Consider the following 24,853-nt stretch of genomic DNA (forward strand, 5'->3'; position numbering starts at 1 on the left):
TCCTTTTATGCAGAGTAGGGGCATTTTCTTAGAGGAAGATCAGAACCTTGGTAGTCTAGAAATTCTTAAATTGGTTCATTTAGCATTTTTGTTGGGTTATGAGATCTACTACTGAATTAGACAGATATTATCAACATATCTGAATGTAGGAAGAGATAATTGTTTTTGGATAATTAATGTAAAAGAAATTCTAGGTTATATTTCAGGAAAAAAGTTTGTTTATTTAGAGCCATCAACTAGGATCATAATAAATAATGTAATATACTAATGTAATAACAGATGTTCTCATGCAGTTAACACAGTTACAAATATACCAGAAAGCTGGCTTACATTGTTGTTGGGACAAATTCAGGAGAGTATTTGGCAATACAATAAAAGCGAACAGTTACAATTATAGAACAGAATCTTTCTGTTAAACTTATTTTTACATTCCTCTCATATATCTCTGAATAAATTAATACATCATCCCTTTAATTTCTGCCTTTCAACATGCCAGGCAATTAAGCCAAAGCAACAGACAACTGTCAAAAGACAGAGTTGATGATTTATGTTACATAGGAATATTTCTGAAGTGTACCATTTGATCAACATTTGTACAGACTACTTAGTTGAAAAGGGATTTTAGAAAAGAAACAACAAAAACCCAAACTTTTATGCATTTTAGTGCTGAGGCTGAGCTATGATATGATGTAAGCCAGTATTATTTAAGACATGCTCAGATGAATTAAAAATGCAAGCAGAGGTGAAGTTTTTCAATTTCTAATGTACTGTAATGTAATAATATAGTTTTCAATTTTGATATCCAGTATGCAGATGCTACATTACTGGACATTTATAATTTGTCTGTAAGGTACGGCAAATTATCCTAGCCTGCAAATAAACATATTCTATTTAAAGCTTAGAATTAATTTTTATTGTCAATGTCACAATGGCCCCAAATGATAAACTTTAACAGAAGACATTTAAAAAGAAATATAAATTAAATATATCCCAAACACTGAAAAAGTGTTTTAAAATTATTTACAATTTATCAATGATCCCAGTGTATATCTTCATTTAGCCAAAGTATAATATTTTACATCTAGTTGCCATTTTTTTCAACCCTTCTATAAGTATTTGCATGTACCATCTTCCTTATAAACACTTGGGCTTATCAGTTTAGCGAGGGAGAACGGTCTGTGGTCCAGAGCAGTTCTATATATGGCCACTTGGTTTGGAGACAGCGTTTAACTGGAGTGTCATCTGTCTGAAGCATAGGATCTTCAAAGCCCATAACGACTGCTGTACCTTCAACATACATGACCTGTTAAACAAAGATGACACCTACAAGTTTAGCCTACATGTTCAGAATAACTCCATGAGGGATCTAGGCAATCTTTAGGAGTAGCAAGTAAACTCTTCCACTCAGGTATTAAACCTGACATCTGATTTTGTCTTAGTAGAAATTATGAGTAAAAACATCTGTTCTTAGGCTATAGACTGAGGGTGCATTTATAATCTGTTTATAGGGAAAATCTAGAACTAAAGAGGAATGCATGTACATAGAGCATTGTATGGCTGGCTGACTATTTTGGGTTTGTTCAAGTTTGACAGTTAAAATACATACATATATATACACACACACACACACACACACACACACACACACACACATAAAACCTCATAGAAAGCATGCAAAATACCACAAGAATGCCTCAAATGGAGAATTTTTCCATTTGCTTAAACCTTATTTAAATTCTGTTTATATGCTGCATGTATATGGAACCTATAGCTCCAAAATCTAGATATTTACGCAGTAACAACTGATATATTCTGAAAGGCTCTTTTTGCAACACTCCCCTCCCCAACCTTCAATGTTATGAGGTTCAATGTAAAGTTTGGGGGCTCTTGGATCTTTCTGGCACAGAAATCATGTATTGCTTTAGAAGATGCTTCCATAATTTCAATTTTGTTTTGCTTTAAGTATGAACCTATGACTTCATCAATGTGGAGAATTATAGGTGTGCAGACTTCTACTAATATTGATAAACAACCATGTGTAACTTGTGGTTTCAGAAGACTGCCCGGGACACTAAGAAATTAAGTCACAAGCTAGTTCCCACAGGGGTAGGGAATCTGTGGCCTCAAGGCTGCACTTGAGGACCTAGAGGGCCACATGTGGCCTTGAGGCCACAGGTCCCCCACTCCTGGGCTAGTATGTGTCAGTGGGAGGATGTGAAGTCCACAGAAGGCTCTCTACTATGCCATGCATCCACAAATTTTAGCCAAAAATATATCTCATTTGAATACTATATGAAAAGAAGAAAGAGTAAATAGGTGAATGTTCAAAAAAAAAAAAAAAAAAGAAACTGGAAGCAATTGAAAAAAGGATGTCAGGGAGAAAGATACGTAAGAATAGAATTATATGGAAGGAAATGGCAGTCAGAAAATATTTACAAGGGGAAACAATTCTATATATATGTATATACACATATAGATATATAATATGCATACACATGTATGTATTTCAAAGAAAGAAAGAAAGATAGATAGATGGCTTGGTAAGTAGCTTGAACCTCTTAATGTGTGTAAGACTAAATGAAAATCAAAAGAAAATATTTTAACTCAGTTATTTCATTTCTTCATTAAACAGGTTGTTATAATGCTCTATATTCTATTAAAAAATATCTGCTAATCACCAAGGACTATTAACCCAGGTACATATTTTTAAACAATATCAAGAAAATAATGTTTATGCTGCAAGAATAGATTAACTATTAATTTATACCTCTTTCCATGCAAGGTATAATATGATGATTAACATTAATGAATAAGAGACAATCACATAATAATGAAGTTCTTCCAAAAGTAAAGACTTTTTTTTTTTTTACTTTTATCAAGTAAAAAATGGTATAGGCTAATACAAAGTACCCTCAGAGCCTTACTTTTGGTACCCTCTGTATGATCAAGCCATATTACTGCAATACAAAATATTTGTATATAACACAATATATAATACAATATAATAACACATAAAATATTTATCATGGTACATACCTATAAAAGCTTAGAGAACCAAACATTTAGCTCAAAAGGGTCTTTCCAAAAGAAATACTTTAAATAAACTACAGCATTGTTCTGTATCACTTGGTTAGGGAATGAGGCACAAGTTTATTCTATCCTGGAGAGTTTGGAGGACATACTTTAAGGCAGGCCTGCACGACATATGGCCCATGGGCCACTTGCGGCCCACCAAAAGATTTCAGGTGGCCTTCGAAAAATGTAGAGGATGTTAAAGTAAAGATATAATGGGTGCTTTGTCCTTACCCTGCTTAACTAGCCTTCCACTGGTCACTATTGTGCCTGTCATGTAACTTGGTGGGGGGGCTGCCACCGCACACTCTGTCCTGTTTGTCACGTAACTCACAGCAAGCAACCATCATCAGTCTATCTCTAGTATGAGAGGAGCGAGAGTCATATCTTTTTGCTGTGTTTTCAGTGTATTAAAACTTATTACCGCTTAGTAATTCTTTTTTAACATTAATGTGATTTCATGATAAATAAAAATCTTAAGTAATAAGTGTAATTAATTGATATTAATTGAAATTTCCCTTTTTAAAAATAGTTTATTTGCAAAATGGTTTAATCATTAATTACACCTTTACTTGGAAAGTGAGCTGCTAAAAACCTATCTGCAGCCTGAAGAAGTTTAGCCTATTTTAATTTTTGCTCCTACCCACTACCAAGTTGTGGAGGTCTGCTATAAGGTGAGATTTATATGAATTTTTATTTTAACTAAAGCAGTTGTGTTCTTCTGTTTGTTTTCTTAAAAATTTCCATTTTTTGCTTTTAAATTCCCAAATTAAACATTCTTATGAAGAACCATACACAAAGAATGTTGTCCAAGTTTTTTATATTTAAGAAAGAATCTCATAGAACTTTTCCACAAAGTTTAAAGTTCTTTTTCAGTTTTAAAGTTCAGTTCAAAACTCCTTTGTTCACTTACTACTATCTACTGTAAGTTCTTACTCTCAAACTGTTCAATCTCCCTCTCATTTTGTTAGTTCTTTCCTTCAGCCTGTTCACAGATTATATCTCCATGATTTAACAGCATAGATATTTAGGGAACAATTTCTATGAGCTTTCCATTCTAAAATAGGTCAAGTCAATACTTGTTGCCTGTTGTGATTTCTCTAGACGTTTGTCATAGGCATAGCTAACATGACTTACTGGAGAGAGGCTGTGTTGGTGAGCACACCAAGGACAGGCTGGGGTCCAGGACTCAGTGTTAGTCCTTGCTCTACCAAAGACTTGCTATATAAACACCAGAGGGGAGGCAGAGGGGAGAGTCACTTAATGTCCCTGTCTCTCAGTTGCCTCTTCTGTAAACCAGGGACAGTATGACCAACCTCCCTTGCAGGGGTATCTAATTAGTAACTATACAGCACTTTATGTGCCAAAGTACTAGGCAAACCTTAAAACTCTGAATGAAGCACTTATGAACAGATTATAAATAGCATCTAAGCTTTCCTATTGTAGATCTATACGATATTGAAATAAAATATTCTCACAAAATGAAAGAAACTCAAGTTACCTAAGTCCCTGAGTATAAGTGAATACAATCTCTTGCTTACTATTCCCTTCACTTGTTTATGAAGGGTGATGAAAAGACCCAAAAAGGAAGCTGTGGCCTGAAGGATGTCTGTGAGAGACAAAGAGGTGGGCTGGTCATGGAGTAAGAGGGATAAAGATGTACAGCCTGAAGGCTTTAGTGATACCCAAGAAATATTAAAAGAACCAAAGGAAGTCACTGGGTAGATGTTTTCTGGACAATTTATGGAAAGACATGGACAAGAATTACATCAGATGAGAAGGCATGGAGGGTTTATGATTTGTCCTGGAGGAGGGAGAGCTCACATGGATGATATAGGAACACAGACTGATTATGAAACTAAAGTATAATTTGTTTTTAGTTTTAAGTATAGTTGGTTTTTTTTTTCCCATTTCACCAAAAAGAGTCAATCAAAACACAACTTTCCAACTCAATGCAATCAGGTCAGTTTTTGTGTAGTACAAGTTCCCTTTCCTGAATTAAAAAAACAAAATGCCATTGGCAATAATGTGCTACTTGTAATCTTTAAACTGCATCGGTTTTCTCCTTTCAAACCATCTTTTTCATCTATATTAATCAAAACTTCCATCTCATGTGACTAACTGTAATGCTGACTCAATAGCATATGTACATCGAAGATACTAACACACACCTAAATAAAGCCTATTTTGTGACAGCGAATCATAATGCTCCAAAATGTGATACCTATTTATGTGCACTGTTCATACTAGAACATGTCATCTACAAAGGATGATGTAGATAGCAATAAAAGGAAAATAAAGAGAATTTTGTGATCATGTCCTAATGTACAGCTCTTATAATAGTTATATCCTCAAATATTTCTACCACAGACCCAATTAAAAACAAATAATTTATTTAAATAATCATACCTTTTCATTATAATTAGACTGCTTTAATCCATTGTAGTGGTATACGGTAAATGACTCTGGCACACTGGAATCCTACGACAAGTAAAGTTATCATTACATATTTAAATCACAAATCAAATTGTTTCTAATTTGTAACTGAAGCTTTAAATGTCAAGCCTTGAAAAGGCTCACAAGAGATATATCTAGAAAAATGCACCCAAGCATTTTATTCACTTCTAAATAACTTGTTTTCAGAAATCCTGGCTTGTCTGCAGCTGTGTGTTCGTCCCACGGCATAGACTTTGGACTTTCTCCACACAATGTCCCTTGAAGGCTGTCAGCTCTTGAGTAGCAGTTACAATGAAAAAGAAACAGTGTCACAGAAAATGACAGAATTTTAGAGCTTTAAGGAAATTTACTTCAAATGTTATTCTATACGAAACGGCCATCTGGAACGTGACTTCCAAGCCAACCCTAATGTCCCTGCAAAAACCTGTGATTAATCCCTGCTGCCTAAAGGGCAAAGACCAAACTCCTTTACCTGGCACGGGAGGCTTTCTGCACTCTGACCCCCACCTACCTCTCTAGCCTTTATTTCAATGACTAATTTTCACAAACACTCTGCTCCAGCCCAGTTTTTACTAGTTCATTTACTCTCCCACAAAAATGTTTTCACCTTGAGGCACAATTTTCATAATTGCTAAAACCAGACTATCAATTGGAATGTTCATCCCTTTCCTCTTAGGGTTACAAACACTGTCTTTCCTTTGAGACCCAGGTCACATCCCATGTCCTCAAAGAAATGTCCCTGATTATTGGGAAGGGATTTCTTTCTCCTTTCAACTACCACGGCAACTGTCTGAAGCATTCACTGGGAGCTTATTCACTTCTTGCCTTGTCATGTGTCTGCCTCAGACAGGAATTATGACCTCCTGTTGGGGGCAAACACTATCCTAACTGCTTGGTATTCCCTGCTGTGCCTTGCACAGGTGGTGCTCAAATAGGTTTAGAAAATTTTTTTTATATATATATAGCTTGTGTGTTAATGACATTTTAATAGAAAAATTTATAGGGGCTATGCCACACAAACGAAGTGATCTAATATATATTATGTGACAGGGTTAATAACCTTAAATGCACCTAAACACACACTTACCCCCACCTTACACCCACTCCTAAATACAATTCTACACACGCCCACACCACCCCTAACACTTTTTTGGGAGCAGAGTACAGTTTAATGAAATTAAATAGGAAGATATCCTACTTCTAACAAAGGTTGGAAATTACCTCAAACTTTTTTAAAAATAAAAGTTCTTTTATGGATCTTTCCATTAGGATAACACACAAAATTAAATATTATAAGGATGGGAATATATTTTTTGTTTATTTAAGATGTTATGTCATCGAGAAACATACTTGTGACATTTATTGAAAGCATGTCAGAAGTGTAAAAATCAGATTATTATTTCAACTACAGAAAATAAAGAAGATAAAGTCTATAATGTTAAATACTTATTAAGAAACTTAACACTTAAAGTATCTATATTTTAAGATACTGGAATTCATTGGAAAATATTTTTGCAATCTTCCCTACATTAAGTAACTGCAAAAGATTTTTTCAACCAATAGCTTAGGATTTGAAAACCCATTATAAACACAAAAACAACCAAAAAAACCCCTTCATTCTTTTTCTTCCCAAATTTCCACGGCAGTTGCAGGTTTAGAAAGTGTGTGCTCTAGTCATTTAAAAAAATGATCAAAATTTTATGTTCATAATGCTGTTTACCATTTTAGGAATACAAGTATTATGATTCAGAGCAGCTGTTCAAATCTGACACAGAGGATTAACAATTTAAATTCTTTTAAACTCCTCTAAATTGCAATTAAGTCTTTAACATTTTTTTCCTTCTCTTCTGAGTTATTTTCCACTTGGCAGCTATCTCCTTTTTGTAATAGTGATGAAAATGATATGGGTAATTTTGTAAAAAGCACTTAACTTTAACTTACAATTGTGTTATTTGAGGAATAAAGGACCAAAGTATATTCAGGTAACTGAGTAACTCAGTTAAGTGACAAAACCTTACATTAGAGAAGAGACAAGGAACGATCTATAGAGGAGTAGAGTTAACTTGCCCAGTATTCAATCCCAGAATTCAGTGCCTCATAGGAGACTGAGAAGGGAAGGTAGAAGGTGGTATGCAGCAGAGTGATAACAGCCAACATATCCCCAAGTTGATGATCTTTCCCTAGGTATTTTTTTTTCCTTCTTCAAGAAGAAAGAGATTATCCTCAAGACTGAGGGTCCTTGGGAGGAATTCCTACTACCTGCTCTCTCGGCTTTCTTTCTAGCAAAAAAGTGTTATAGTTTCTAAAAATTCCAGGTCATGGGACCTGGCACAAGGAAGCTCGCTGCCACACAATCCTGGTGACAAACCCAAGCCTCAGATCGAGGAGAACTCACTTGTATACTATTTTATGCAGTGACTGAACATGCTACAATATATTTTTAGTATACAATTATGAACTATGTTATTTTTATCACAAAATAAGCAAGAACAGTATAAAATAGTAATTTCTTTCTCAAAACTAGTGAACATACACAGATATTCAGAACTCAGGACAATCTTTCCTACATACACAAACATACATTCTTACTACGAGAATCTTTAACAGAACAAAGCTTTCTTGACCTAACTAAATCTGTAAGTAGCAGGATAATTTTAAAAGTGTAGGAAAATTACCAGCATGATCTCTGAGGATCTCAACCATATTAGGAATCAATTAACAAAATTCCTTATGTTACCTGATCAGGAAAGAACTCCTGGAGAAAGGGACCCAGTAAGATAATTCCTAGTCCTTCTGGGTCTAATTTGTTCTTCATGAGGTTGACACTATAATAATAACAGAAAATACAAAAACAATAAGTACACTGGTACATTTTTATTCTTACATGATTAAAATATGTGGCATTACAACACATCTCACTGCCAAAAATTCTGAGAGCTGTTCTTTTTAGAACCTTAATGACAAATACATAGGAATGGCACTTGATTTGCCAAAATGTGGTTATTTTTAAATCAGAGTAATCTGTTACTATTTACAATTTAAATTGTGAAGATAATTTTGAAGGTTCATTCCTTATTAGGTAAAGTCATTTTAAAATTGAGGGTTTATAAGCCTAGACCCATGGCACTGCCCCTTGCCAGGAGGAATTTCTTTCTTTTGTCTGTTTTTAAAGAAAAATTTTTTATAGAGGTATATTTCACTGTAAGAGTACAAATCATTCATCTACCCCCCCCCCCACCCCCCACCTTTCCTGGCAGAGTGGAAAGTACATTAGATCAGAAGTCTGAGATCTTGTTCTTGGCTGTGCTGGTATCTAACTGTGTAATCTTGAGCAAGTCAGTTTCTCTAGGCCATAATTCTTTATCTGTGAAATAAAGGCTTGTACTTGATCAATAAAGTTCCTTCTGCCTTGATCATGCTATACCATATAGGTATAAGAATGACAGTGTTGTATAGTAGAAAGAATGTTGGACTAAGAATCAGAGACAGCTGAGATCAAATCTCAGCTCCAACACTCACTAGATGTGTGATGACAGGCTTTTCTGCGACTATTGTTCATCTATAAACAGGGGGACATAGTATTTATACAAACTACTTCACAAGTCTTTTGTGAAGAAATTTAACCTTAGTGTGGTATGTAAAAGTGAGTTCTTCATAAAAAGAAGTGAACTTTACCACATGCTACAGAAAATATAATTCTCATAAGCAAGTGCAGTAGAAAATCTTAACCTATAACACTGTGGTATGGAAAAAGGGAATTACTCAGTTCAGAAACAGAAATATGATATGATTTAAGGTCTGATATTAGGCTAGAAGTTGAAGACCTCAAAGACAAACCACATTGCATTTTGCCCTACTATTACAATTTTATTGTAAGTCTTATCTACTGAGGAGGAAAAACACTGTAAACCATTGTTAAGGAGGAGTGAAGAAGGAAAGAAACTGGGGTGACAGGTAAAGGATGAGATTTTTCAAACCTGAAGTTTTTGTGTTGAAAGCCAGTAATTTAGGGTCCTTTGAAATACCAAAATATAAAAATGTTATTCTAGTTTGGTTTTTAATCCTCTTCTGTGTCCTTCAAAGTGTATATGTGTGTACAGACACATACACACACATATACTTACTTACATGCAGAATTAAGGGTATCAGACTATCTACTATCTAACTTAAAAAGTAAAGAATTTGTATCTCATATTCCATCTAATGAGTCTGAGATGATCAGGTCAGTAGGTTTGAACTGGAGGCTTAAAAGGTCTGACTCATGGTTTCAGGCCTATTTAAAAATGATAACTCTACAGAGGGGAACAAATCATTCTACCACCACAGACTGGACCTCAGTCATTTTACAAATACATAACACCAGTCACCAGAGTGGGTATGAGGACCTTTTAACTACAACTACAACTAACTACAACTAGAAAACAGTTTAGATAGGTCACTGTTGTCTTCTTCATACAGCAAGGATACCACCAAATATTATAATAACATGTGGGAAATGTGGGTTAATGTTAAAATTAACTTATACATGGGAGAGGTGGTGAATGGGGAAGGCAAGAAAGAAAGCAACAATTGCAAAAGAAGAAGAGATCCAATTTTCTCCTCCAAATTGATGGGCTTCAATAAGGCAGTCTTATACTTGGAACTGGTTCAATCTTCACTGAAAGGAAGCCTGGTAAACCACCATCATACCATTTGCTACAATAGTTAAGATTCCTTCAGACATCTCCTTTATGTTATAAACCTGTCCACCTATGCTTAACTATTGAATATGTCTAAATCATAGTTCAAGGTGATAAGATTCTGAGATATTAATTTAGACTTGATTAGTTTATGAGTGTTTATATGTAGCTGCATACTTTCAAAGAGACCACATCTGAAATTCATCTAAAAAACATGAACAGGACTGTGAATACCAATAGTGTTTATGTTGCTTATGCTGTGAAATCCCTTGTTACATTACTTTACATGTTAAAGTTTGTTTTTTTATTGTCAGATGAAAAATGTACAGAACCTAAAAGCATTAGAACTTGACATTCATGTTATTGTTCAGAAGAAACTGGTCAAACTTCCAGATTTAGTTTCATATTTGATCAACTTATATTCCACTTAGTATAATAAAAATGCAAATTATCCCCAAGGAGAAACAAAATCAAGAGGAGGCTATTATATATGTGAAAAGTGCCTCTGCATAATACCAAGGTTATGAGGACAAGAAAAAAATGAAACCTGAATGAAAGACTGGATTCTTTATGTACTGACACTCAAAAGTATTTAGTCTAGATCATTGAGTCATCTGGAAGTGTTCAATCTCTGACTGTCTTTAACACATAAGGCTGAAGGTCAAAGGGCTGCTGACTAATGACAGAAAACATTATCTTTTATCAGTATCTATAATATAGAAAACTGTTATAAATGTCTTCAAAGCTGCCCAAACCAGGTTCAAAATGAAAAAATAGAAAAATAATAGGAGATTCAAAAATTAAGTTCTGGTAGCTAACAGAAAAATACTTGAAAATTAAAAAAAACCCCAAAACCAAATATACCATAACCCAACTTTTTAACACCATTCTTTTAAATGCCCAATAAAAGAGATCGAGTATAGATAGAAAGTTAATTTTTGGTTAAGTACAGTCTCAAAATTTTTCTTCCTTTTTAATCCACCCATCTACTCAGACTGATCATTCCTTTAATTAGAATACAATTCACTATGACATTTGTGTATATGTACATAAGTATATACATAAATAAAATAATTAATGATGGTATGGTAAATTTTGATTTTAGTGGAAATTTTATTTATGGTCAAATAAAAGCTTTAATTTTCTATTATCTTACTATTCAGGATCTGATACAAGGTCCAAAGCTTTCATCACATCTTCTAGAAGTGTATCAGGTATAAATCCATTATCTGCAAAAATAACAGAAAATTAGAAATTATTGCAGAAAGTCTCAACATCATCTTTGCAAATGTAGTCTTCAAAAATCATTGCAGCCGCATAAATTCTCATAAAAATCAAATAACAGGGGAAAATAAAGTGAAACACATTAAATTTAGTTTAGGTTCCTTGCCATATTCTCATTTGGACTTCTATTTCCCTTAGCTTGGGCTTTTCATGGCTCATGATTAACATTACAAACAAACAAACAAACAAGTTTAATAACTTCAGTTTTAGAACTCTATCATGAAACTCTAAAATGAAGTAATCTTCCCTAGAAGCCTTTCCTATAAATGTTTTTTAAAAGGGCATAGTTTAAACTGACATTTAAACTTAAAATTATATGGACACAACATTCAGCATTAAACATATCTTTTATTTTTTTAATATTTTGTTTTCATCATCTAAGATCTATTTTTTCACCCTCTCATCTCACTGCACTTTCCTCAACCCTAATTGAGAACACAAGAAAAACAAAACCTATTACAAACATGTATGGTTAGCTTAAAATTAAAAAAAAAAAATCCACATTGGCCACATAAAAAAAAAATTTGTCTCATTCTGCATTCAGTCTTCCAACTTTTTGTCATGAGGTGGGTAGTATGTTTCATCATTAGTCCTCTGGTACAGTGATCAGTCATTGTGCTGGCAAGAACTTAGCACAATAGTACCACCACAGTTATATACCATAACTTGTTCATCCATGGATTCAGGCCTATTTAAAAATGATAACTCTACAGAGGGGAACAAATCATTCTACCACCACAGACTGGACCTCAGTCATTTTACAAATACCTAACACCAGTCACCAGAGTAGGTATGAGGACCTTTTAACTACAACTACAATTTATGGGCATCCCCTCATATTCCCATCCTTTGCAACACTCAAAAATGAGATAAATATTGATGTACACCCTTAGAGTTTGTTCTGCTTAGGACTAATCCCCTCTTAATCTATCCTCCTTCTATTTCTCCCTCCTGTCTTTTCCTTCCATTTTCCGTATTGTGTGAAATATATTTTTGCCTACAACTATGTGTGTGTGTGTGTGTGTGAGTATTCTTCCTACTTTTACCCAGATGAGACTGAGATTCAAGTGTCAACCATTTCCCTCTACCCCCTCTCCTCCTTATTTGTACAGATATCTACTTGTACACCTTCATTATGAGAGATAATTTCCCCTAACTTTCATTTCCTTCCTTCTTTTAAATACCAGTGTATTCTTTTTGCCCTCTCTATTTTTTCCCTTAAGATCATCAAGACATAACACGACCACTCCAAGGCCTTGTCTAATTGGACTCCATCTGTGAACCCTAATGATAAAAAGGTTCAGAGGAGACACATTTTATCATCTCTGAATGTAAGCAGTTTATCCTTTATCATTGTTCATTGACATTTACCTTTTAATATTTCCCTTCATGTGTGTGTTTGAACTTCAAAGTTTCTAAGCAGCTCTGGTATTTTCACCAGAAATGCTTGGAAGTCCTCTATTTCATTAAAAATCCATCCCCCTCTTCTCCACAGCATCATATTCAGTAATCCTCTGTCTTCTAGAATATCATATTCCAAGCTCTCTGCTCCTTCAAGTAGTGGCTGCTAAAGTCTGTCTGATCCTGACTATGGCTCACTGGTGCTTGAATTCTTTCTGTTTCCTTGTAGTATTTTTCTTTGAACTGGAAACACTGGATTTTGGCTATGATATTCCCAGGAGTTTTTATTTTTGGGTTTTTCATCAGGAGGTAATTGGTGGATCCTATTTCAACTTTGCTTTCTCGTTCTAAGAGATGCGGGCAATTTTCCTTTCAGTTTTCTTAAAGTATGATGTCAAGGCTCTTTTTTAGGTCATAGTATTCAGACAGTCTCATGATTAATTTTTTTCCCCCCTCAATCTGTTTTCTAGATCATATGTTTTTGCTATGAGATACCTTATATTTTCTTCAATTTTTTTCTAGCCTGTAGATTCTGTTTTAATATTTCTGGTTGCCTCATGGAGTCATTGGCTTCTATTTGGTCCATTTCAATTTTCAGGGAAGTTTATTGTTCAGACAAAATTTTGCATCTCTTGTGCCAAGCTATTAATTCCCTTTCCAATTTTTTCTTCCATAGCTTTCATTTCTTTTTCAATTTTTTCTTCAAGCACCCTCATTCCATTATTAAAAATTTTTTTAATTCTTTTTTTTTAAACTTTTTTTTTTAAAGCTCCATCTCTCCTAGGAATTCTAGTTGAGTATGTACCCATGCTGTGTTTTTTCTCTGAGGCTTTGCTTGTAGATGTTTTGGAACCATTTTCTTCTTCGATGTCTGTGTCTTGAATGTTTTTGCCACCATAATGGTTCATTAGGGTGGGATTCTTGGGCTGGTCCTTTTGCTGCTTTCTTGGGGTACTGAGTGTTGTATTATTACAGCATCTCAAGGACAGTCTAGGGACAAGGAAGCTTCTAGTACTCCCAAAATAGTCTGATCCAGGGAAAAGTCTGATTGCTGGCCTCCGAGTCAGAGTTCCACAAGTTCCTGAGCTGAGACAGGGGTTGAACAGGAGTAGACTGTCGTTGGATTCAGTTCCTGTCGGCCAGTTTAAAAGCTCTGTTGGTGCAGAGTGGGGCTCCCCTTTGGTCTGGGAATCTTTTTTGATTATTCCTCTACAGGCTGGGCTAGATGCTTCAACTGAGGATTTCTGCTGTGCCTGAAATCTGAGTAATACTGCTTCTTCTGAGTTCGAGGCTTTCTCCTTTCTCAGTGCATTGCCCTGGGCCTCCTTACCTGGGACGCCACTTCCATGCACAGGTATGTTCAGGAGGACTAGTACCTCTAGTGTGAGGGTTTGCCTAGCTCTTTTCTGGGCTACTCATCCACCTTTGGTGTCCACCTGATTCACCCAATTCTTTTTTTTTTTTTAAGGCAATTGGGATTAAGTGACTTACCCAGGGCCACACAGCTAGTAAGTGTCAAGTGTTCGGTCTGAGGCTAGATTTGAACTCAGGTCCTCCTGACTCCAGGGCCGGTGCACCACCTAGCTGCCTCCCGATTCACCCAATTCTCACCTGTGGCTCTAAGAAGCTGTAGCAGGTTCGGTGGCCACACCCCAGTAAACCAACTTGGCAGACAGGCTAAACCAGGTTGAGGATAACTGACAAACCTCAAACCTGTTAGTGAGTTAGTGGATGTCTATCTCGAGAACGTGAGAATTTTTCCCTGATGGAATGAGTGGATAAAACAAATTTGTTCCAATACCTGTGAAGGTGGCTGAAACAGGCATTGTAGAGTGCTTAGAGCCTGGTCAGGCATCAAAGATGCCAAGATCATCCACTGCATCCTGGGCCATCCATAGTTGTCTTGACTTTTGTCCTGCCACTGACTTTGATGACTCAGGAAGAGAGAGTGAAGTTGACAATTTTGTGCAAATCTGTGTCACTTAAATCCAATTCATTTGCAAGTCAAAATATCACTCCATAATATCACTGGTCCTCTTTGAAAATAAAGGACAAACACCACCACCATCACCACCTTTTTCAGTCCTCCCTGAATCTGTGACTCAGAACTGGGTAGTGGGCAGCAAAGCTGCCAACTGTCACCCGTCTTCCTCATAGAGCACCAGTATGGGTCCCGTGGGGCGCTGGCACAAGTCTGCAATCTCCCTCTGTCCTCGTGCACAGTCTCTCTCTGGGTCCTGGAGTGCTCTGCTTTCAGGGTGCTTCTGGCAGACTCAATCCTCAGTGTATGCAGATTCTTGTCTGTCTCCCTATGCTAGCTCAACTGGACAAAAAGACTCATTGTGACTTTTTCTAGATTTCCCTCTAAGGATTCAGTTTGGTGCATTTTCTCAATCTGTTTGGAGAAGTTTGTGAAGTAGAACTCACTGTGCTGCTTGTACCACTTTGACATTGTGGCTCTGCCTCCTCAAGCAAAATTTTTATTAAAAAGTATTCTTTTTGCTACTGTTGAAATAATTATTACAAGTTCCAATTATAGGATACTATTACTCCTTTGTTTCATAAGGCACACACACACACACATATTTAAATTTAGTACCCTATTTAACTTCTGAAAGGAATTCAGTGGTGTTATTTTTTAGACAGATAGAAATCTCCCCCCTCCCCACCCCAGCTTTTACTAGGATCTAATTAAAGAGTATTACAATGTTAAAATGCAATGTGGTATTTAAAGTAGAGAAAGACCATTTTATGGGAAAAAAAATCCTTTTTGGCAGAAAACTGTACTGAGAGTAGTGAAATGAACTCGGCAGAGGAAGAATATGACATAGAAAAGCTTCTAAGATATTTTAAAATTAAAGCAGTTTTAAACAGACACATCATTTTATATCCATAAATGTACACTGCCCTTTCTCCATACCTATTTACTCATTCCTGAGGATTTTCTCAGTTTTAAACTACCTTGCAATAAAATACATTGCTTAGCAATTTTACATCCTGCCAAGTAGAATAGGGTATTTAAGAGCTCTGCTTCTATAATCAAACAAAGCAGTCACTGCAAAGTAAGATTTAGTTACTCTTTAACAACATGTGGAACATACTGTACTGCCTTCCTCTCAATATGGTATTGTTTTTGGCTCATATACAAAAATAAGCCCATGTATTGATCTGAACACATATATTGATGGGGTCTGATTAAGTAATAAGAATCATTTAATAAAATTCAAAGTCAATATACTTCCAAGTGGTTTACAGTAATTCACATGTCAAGGTATCTTAACATAGAGTTAAGCAGAAATTTAAAAAGGAATAAATTTTAGTAAAGAACTTATGAGCCATTTAGGCTTAAAGAATCTAACTGAGCAGAAAAAGGCTTACAACTATTTATTCTGTTTGCTATGTTCAGAACTAATAATGTTAATTAATTTTCCAAACTTGGATAGAGCTTATTATCTAGAAAAAGATACCTCAATCTGAAAATGAGCAGGTTTCTGTTCATGGGCATGTAAAATAGACAACAGCTTGTGTGTACTAATTATCTTTTTAGTAACGCCAATGGACTGTGCTAAACTATCCATGCATGATCACCTAGTTCCTTTTTGGTAAATGGCAGCTATGTATGAAACTGCTGACAATTTCATGCTAAAGAGAATTTCTGTTTGTTGATGCATACAAACCTTACTGGGTTTTATGGGAACTGAACCTCAAACGGATGCCTCATCTACACTAGAAATGCCAAACTCACAGCCTACAAAATTCCCAAGTACAGCCTGAATCAGATTAAAATGTAATTGAGAAAGTTTTAATGAAATATGTAAAAATACAATACACCACAGTTAATGCTAATTTGTGGTTTTCTAAGTCAATATGCAATCTGCATAGATCCATTTCTATTTGAATCTGACATCACTGATCTACAATATGGTCCAGCCTTAGCATCACACGAACAACCTCCATACAACATTACTTTGATTCCTTAGTATAAACAAAGAAACCAAATATGTGTACGTAAAAAGTGGCATCATTTTGTGCCACTATTTTCCACATATATCATTCTTAAACTAAGAAAATACTTAAGCAACCTGCAGTACATTCACTAGTTCAAGTAAACATAGTTTGAGATAAGGAAAGTACAGAGAATACCTATATTTTTCTCTTTATTTTACCTTCTATCCAATCACATGTATAATGGCTTAGTAGAGCAATTACTTTTAGAAAGAGACTAGAAATATTAACTCTCAAAATATAAATGTAAAAACTTCAGTAATCCAAGAGCCAAGCAACCAACATTTTAAAGAAATTTGTACAATAGGGAAACTGGAAACTGAAGGAAGAGACTGAGGGATACTTGTGCTAACAAGATATAAAAATATAAATTTCAAAGAAAAAAACAGTATTGATCAGTTTCCCAACTATGAACCTCTGAACACAGCTGAAGATCTGATTGGTTTGTGATCTAACCATAAGGTTACAAAAGCCAAGACCTATAGCTGTTGGAGCTCAGAAGTGAGGTAGTGTTATGTATGAATGTGGTAGAGTGGATAGGGAGTCAGGAAGACCTGAGTTCAAATCCTACCCCAGTCACTTACTACCTGTGAAACTCTGGGTAATCTACTTAACTTGTGACTCAGTTTCCATATTGGTAAAACGAGGGGGTTGGACATTACTGACACTAAGGTCTCTCCTAGCTCTAAAATTGTGATCTCATAAGACTGGCCAAGCTGGGGTGAACAGCAGCAGAAAATGAGAGGCGGTGGAGGTGGTGAAAGGAAACCACCGTATAACTCATTTAAAAAACTCCTACTAGAGTTGTGCTTTTAAAGGTTCCAAGAGAAAAAAAAAACACATAACCCATTTAAGAAAAGAACAGTTTTAAAAGATGGCAGAAATTCAGTTACTAAAAACCACAGAAACTGCAGAGCTGAAGAATAACTAATGCTGAGTAAGTCCTGATGGAGTTGGGGAGTGGGGAATGTGACTGCTTTTATACCAGAAGGAAATCACAAGGCTGGGCTTCACACAGAGAAGACAGCAGAGATGTACTGTATAAATGATTGAAAGGATGGAGGATGTATGGTAATGTTTGGCGCCTTCACTGAGATAAGCATAGTGACTCTTTCAGGAAAACCACTAGCTAATTACTGAGAGCTGACCATGAGCAGGAAGGAATCAAGCCATCAATGACTTTCAATTAATTCAGGCAATAGGAGGAAGGGCTTGTAAATATTCGAGTTACAAGTGAATTTCCAGGAAGCTAAGCTAAGGTTCAGTATCTAAGAATTTTCAAATGCATGGAACCATTGTGGGTGAGACAAGATACAGATTTTCTTGGGAAAAGTTAAGTTAAGACTGTTGTTTATCAACTCAGTAATGAAGTTATTCATGTTTCTTTAAATCTTGTGGTGTTATTGTAGGTTACCTTAAATTTTTAAAAGTATTAAGATAAGAATAGAAATTATTTAATTAAAGACTAATATTTTTACAGGAAAAAAACCCCCAAGAGATTTCTATGCCTGAAAAAAAGATAAATCATGGAGTTTACCTAACTAAATGGAAATCACTGTAACTCACATGGAGATAGTAACTAGACTTGTAGGCATAGTACAAAAGTGAAAATGAACTACAAGGATTCCCGTGCAAATCCATAATTATTAGATGAAAGCAAGTGGCACAGGTGTCAAGAAAAGAATGATGGCTAGGGCAGAAAAGTGCCTATGTGCACAGCAAGAAGCAAAGCAGTGACAGGAATCACAGAAATCACTGTAAGAGAAGCATCCCCCTTCCCCCAACATATGTATGATGCACACACATACATATATACATATACACATAATTATTTATTAGAATGTTTTCAGGGGCAGCTAGGTGGCACAGTGGATACAGCACTGGCCTTAGAGTCAGGAGGACCTGAGTTTGAATCTGGCCTTAGAGTCAGGAGGACCTGAGTTCGAATCTGGCCTCAGACACATAACACTTACTAGCTGTGTGACTCTGGGCAAGTCACTTAACTTCAACTGCCTTGCAAAAAAAAAAAATGTTTTCAACCATAATGGTTCAAAAATGAGAGAACTGAAGTCAACTTTTAGTTCAACAGAAATTTTAATGAACTGAGATACTGGGATAAAACAAAAAAATCATTAAGAGGATATTAAGTACTATTTAATAGTTCAACAGAATTAAATGACTTTGATTCCTCTGGCTCCTGTTCTAGAATGAACTCTAGATTCATAGAATATGAACATTACAAGTAAAGGTATAATAAATTTTAATAGCCTAGGAAAAAAGTTTTCAAAAATGATTAGATCCATCAAAATTGTTTGTTACTCAGTAGGTATTTTGATTCCTATTCTCATTTGTCATTTTTGCCTTACTTACTCTTCCTTAGAGTTTACATACACACAGATACAAATAGGAACTAATGAGACAAGGAAATCAAACTATTAGATTTCTCTTAGGTCCACAGCCTGATTTTCATTAAGCTTGCCTGATTTCCTTTAGACCTTGAGCACATGGAATAGTGTTTATTTTTACTGTTCAATTAAGGATTACTCCATAGTCTAGGAAGTGAGTAATGGAAGGTGATCTGCCAAGGCCTTTCTAAAATTAAAATATTGGTAGGATTCCAAATGAAGGAATAAACAGTTAAAAAAAAATCTATACACATGTATATCTTAGACCTTATTTTTAAAAGTATAAGCATATTATGATAATTATCAGTGTCTTCAAATTCTAAGGTAGATATTTCCTGATCTTAGATAAATTGAGAATTAAAATCAGTCTCTAATATGTAAAGAAAAATAGTGAAATCTACACTTGGGTAAATTGGGGAAGAGTAAATAAAGTAGTCATTTGGATACTTTTGTTTTAAAAAATATTGGAACTGAAGAGAAAAGTGGTACAGGATACTGGAAAGAACTATTATTAAGAAAACCTACTTGCATGTCACAGAATTATTACTTACTAGCTGTGTGACCTCAGACAAGTCACTTTGGAATTTCAACTATAAAATGAAGATAATAAACTCTCCCAATCTGGTAAGACTGCTATAAGAATCAATAAAAAATATACAGAAATGTGCTTTGTGAACTCAAATAACTTGAGTTACTTGTTTTTTTTTTACATATGACAGCATCTCCTGACTCTGTTTTCCTATACCTGGAATGGTCTCTCTCCTCACTTCTGCCTTCTGGGTTTCCTGGCTTCCTTAAAATCTCTGCTAAACCTCCACAATTAGGAAGATTAGTATTTAAGATTTAATTATAGATAAAATTTTACCTGTCAATTTTTAAAAAATAGGTTTCCCCCTCCAAGGAAAGGCTTTGGGGGGGGGTCATTAAACTAATTCTGAAATTTCTCAATGGTCATTTGGCCTATTCTCCTACTCATATGTGTGTAAGTGAATCTATGAAACTATGTATGTGCGTGGATATCACATGCATATACATATATATTACATATCTATATATTTATGTATGTTGCCTTTGACAATCATCTCTTCTTGGAAAGGAAGTCAGGTGTTTTCTGACTAAGGCTTTTAAGGCTCTTTTTGATCTCCTTTTTATGGCAATGGATTCCTATCAGTTAAACTTCTGTATAAAATTACTGCAATAGATGTTGATGTCATTTCTGTGTTTGTTACACATTTTTTCATGAATTTCATAACTTTTAAAATTAGGCTAGGATTGAGTTGTCTCAACTGTCCACTATATATTTTTTCTCATCATTATAGATACAAAGACAAAAATGAAATAGATCTTGTCAAAGAACCTACATTTTATTGCTTAGGTTTTTGAGCTTAAGAAGGACGTGGTCAGAACTATGACTGTGGATGAATATTCTGGCAGGTGATAGATTAAAGAAGGGAAAACAATTGAAGAAGCTTGCCATCATTGGAGGTAAAATGAGTTTCTTAAGGATTGAGAAGTAAGGGTTATCTATGAATATTAACGTCACCAAAGATGTTAGGAAATAGAGAGAAGAGAGTCACTGTGAAAAATGAGAGTATCATGGAAGTCATGACATGGCAGTGATAACAAATGGAAATGAATGCTATAATAGGATTGTATAAAGCTCAAAGAAGAGGATGTTTTTGAATGATAAAGGCAGAGCAAGGATCTGAAATGACAGTGGGTAATAAGGAATATGTGGCTCCTTCAGGTCCAGTGAGTTAGAAAGCACTGAGAAGGCAAGAGAGATGAAGTCTTAGAGCTAAGATTTCCCTTCATATATAATTTGGAAAATTCAATGCAAAAATAATCAAGAGCTAACTATCACTCGTATGCAGATGACTTTCACAGCTACATTTCCATATTCTATCTCATATCTACACTTCTACATAGCTACAAAACATCCCATGCTTTTTCATGTAAGTAGAAGGGAAGAAATAAACACTTACATAATTCCTATTATGTGCCAGACACTATACCAAGACCTTTGCAAATATTATTCATTTATCTTCACAACAACCCTGAGAAGCAGATGTTATTATTATCATCCTCATTTTATAGCTCAGGAAACTGAGGCAAACAGATTAAGTGACTTACTCAATGTCACTCAGCAAGTAAATGTTTAGGAATGGATTTCAAGTCAGGTCTTCCTAATTCCAGGTCTGGCATTCTATCTGCTGAGCCACCTAACTGCCAAAATACTTTCAGAGTAGACCTTCTGACACCTGAAATTTAACCTATTGAAGCTAAAATTATTTCTAAAAAAGGAACCTCTTTCCAATATCCATATCACTGTCAATACTATTGCCCTTCTTGTGGGTTCTAAGTTTTTAATTCTCTACAATATCACTTGAATTTTTAATATGAGATTATATTTTTGGTCTCCATGATATAACCTCCATGATGTCTATATCCAATTTTTTTTTTTACTGTTATTCAATAAATGTTGGTGACTGAATGACAAAAGAGTTAACTGATTTAGTGAAGGGGCATCTAGAAGAATTACTAAGAAGGTTAAGGAATTCAATGAGTCATGTGTACAAAAATGTAACTGAATGTTCTAATTTTTTTTAAAACAGAATTTACCATCTCACCCATGGCTAAGTAAAAACATTATAACATTTGAATGGGGGGGAAAGCTTATTTTTTAACTTTTTATTTTAAGTTAGGAAATGTAGGAGGGATTATTAGGGATGAGATACAATAATCCATTCACAGCAGCAATTAACTCTTCAGTAACTGATTCTAAATCATACAATATAAAATTCCTATTACATCTTTACTCACAAGGGTAAGTGAGATTTTTAGTATGTCAGGGAGTATAAGTACCAACGTTTTTAATTTTAAAATTCTAAGCGTTAAGGTTTTTAATTTAATCCTTTCAATGGATGTCAATGATGTCTTTCAAGTAACCAGCTCACACTTAATATTATGCCATGCTCCGAAGACCTTCCATGTACACCATCTCATTTGATTGTATTAACAACTTATTTAGGTACTTAAAGCATAACTACTACATGAATTTTACAGATGAGAAAACAAAGTTTAACTAGTAAGTGGTGGCCAAGCTAGAATTCAAACCCATATAATTGTACTCTAAGTCTAGGATTCTTTCCAAAATATTTTGTGGCTTTAAGATAAGAAGATAAGAATAGGATCTGGGATAGGAATATCCATGAGATTAAAGCTTTAGGTTAGGAAAAAATGGACACGGAAGATGAAAGAAGTACTAAATAATACCTAACACTGTGAATCTGGCAAATGCATAGGATATTGGTGACACTGTTAAGAAGGGGAATTTACTTGAAAAAAATTCTTTTTTATTAACAATGACTCAAAAAAATGTGAACTTTCCATAAAGAACAGAAAAAAGGATTGCACATGATATAATGACTCTCTATTGTAGCCTTTTTAAAGGTATATATTAAATTTAACACAGCACTTGCACTATTGGCCCTGCTTGTTTTTTCCTGAACTACCTTCTTTTACTTCCTTTTTAAGGTTTCATTGATGTTCTTTTCTTTTTCCTTTGTACCCTTATCACCATCTGCTCCTCTTCCTAGAGGCTCTTCCCTCTCTGCCAGATCTCCCAAACCCTCCCTTGTTATAAAAAAGTCAAGTGAAACAAATTAACATAATAGCTGTGTCTGGAAAAAGTCTATCTCCTTCTGTACCTTTAGCCCATCATCTCCCTTCTATAAATTGGGAATGATCTACTGTCAGTCATCTAGATCTGTGCTTGGTCATTACGTCAATCATGGTTCTTGTGTCTTTTATAATTTTTTCCTTTACAATGTTGTCATCATTGTAATATATTTTTCTCCCGGTTCTGCTCATTTCAATGCATCTGTTCATATAAATTTCCCCAGTTCATATGAATCACACAAATTATCTGGATTTGTCCTTCTCATCATCTTTTTATGGCACAATACATTCATATACAGTTTGGCAAATGTCTTCTAAGTAATAACACTTTTGCATAACACCAGAGGTCATTTTGAAATATCTTTTTCAGATCAAATATAGATATAATACACTGAATATTTAGCAAATTTAAATAAATTAATTCTGATGTGACCATATTTCATATAAAATTTAATTTATATAATTTCTTTCTGAAATTTTGAGTTTATAAACTGCTCACTTAAAATCTGCAGTTTGGAATTTGTAATACATGAATAAAATGTTAATTGACAACATATAATTCAGAAGGTAGTATTTTTCTTTTCAGACTGTGACCAAAGTAAGAGTCCTAGTATGAACTTAATAGTTAATTCTGATTACCCAAAACAAAGAATTTCTAACAAGTAAAATGAAAATAGGACGAAAAGATAAATAGTTAATTGGGAAAAAAAAAACCTTTAAAACAAATTTCTCTGATAAATGTCTAGAATTCACACAAGTATAAAATGAGAGCTATTCCTAGATAGATAAATAGAAGGATATGAATAAGTTCAAATAACCAGGTGGAAGTTATCAACAACAATAATGAAAAAAATGCTACAAATTATCACTAATAAGAAATGTGTAAATTAAAATTATTCTGAGGTTCCATCTCATATCCATAAGATTGACAAAGATGACAGAAGAGGAAAATGGCAATTGTACAGGGACTGTAGAAGGACGGGGCACTGATGGAGGTGTGGTGGAGTTGTGAACTGGTCCAACTATTGTAGAAAGTGAAATGTCATAAAGATATTTTATAACCAATGATATTATGGTAAAAAAAAATACAGACAGCTCATTCTCAAATTTAACAACCTATTGCTGACTTGCTGCCCTTTGAAAGTATAAAGACACAAATATGGCCTTCAAGTTGGAGTAGTGAGAACAATCAGCATGAGCTATTTCAAGGTCTGATGTAAGAACACCTGGAGATTAGTATTCCTGTGGTGCCATAAAGTCACCAAACTGTGAGTATCTTCGGATCCAGTGATAACATCATTAGGCATATAACCATGGAGGTCAAAGAGAGAAGGTAGATACACACAAAAATATTAGTAGCAGTCTTTTTTGTTGTATCAAAGTATTGGAAACAAAGTGTATGCTAATGAATTGGGGAATGGCTGAAGAAATTATAATATATGAATGTAATGAAATATTACTGCATCTTAAGAAATGAGTAGGATGAATTCAGAGAAACTTGGGAAGACTTGTGAAATGATTCAGAATGAAATGAGCAGAATTAGGACAGAACAATTTAATGTTAACTATAGAGAAGGAAAATAACTGAAGGATTATAGAATTCTGATCGAATTAGAAAACAATCAAGACTTTAAGTGACTTATCCACATCTTGGTAGAGAGGTGACAGACTAAAGGCACAGAATAAGACCAATGTGCTGATTTGTTTTCCTTAACTGTATTCGTTACAACTGAACAGGTCTTCTACTTAGAGGAAGAGAGGTAAGTAGATACTGACAGCAATGCAAAACAAAAGAGTATCACTAAAACATCTTAATTACATACAAAAGAAAACAAAAAAGAAACTCAGGGCAATCTTGTTACTATTATG

General features: G+C 34.8%; 1 protein-coding gene across 4 annotated transcripts in view; it reads right to left on the minus strand.

The window, feature by feature from the left end:
• Window positions 1–200: 200 nt before the first annotated feature.
• MINDY3 (MINDY lysine 48 deubiquitinase 3) overlaps window positions 201–24,853 on the minus strand; it is a 102,367-nt gene continuing 77,714 nt past the window's right edge. For all 4 annotated transcript variants that reach the window (XM_027847957.1, XM_027847956.1, XM_027847958.1 and 1 more), the window contains 4 exons: window positions 11,365–11,437; window positions 8,267–8,354; window positions 5,482–5,553; window positions 201–1,303 (listed from right to left, as the gene is read on the minus strand). In XM_027847957.1, coding sequence (XP_027703758.1) covers window positions 1,154–1,303; window positions 5,482–5,553; window positions 8,267–8,354; window positions 11,365–11,437 — 383 coding nt within the window. In that variant the 3' untranslated portion in view covers window positions 201–1,153. The remainder of the gene's footprint in view (window positions 1,304–5,481; window positions 5,554–8,266; window positions 8,355–11,364; window positions 11,438–24,853) is intronic.

The sequence above is a fragment of the Vombatus ursinus genome, unplaced genomic scaffold, assembly GCF_900497805.2.
Source record: "Vombatus ursinus unplaced genomic scaffold, bare-nosed wombat genome assembly UNPS02005459.1, whole genome shotgun sequence".
Lineage (NCBI taxonomy): Eukaryota > Metazoa > Chordata > Mammalia > Diprotodontia > Vombatidae > Vombatus > Vombatus ursinus.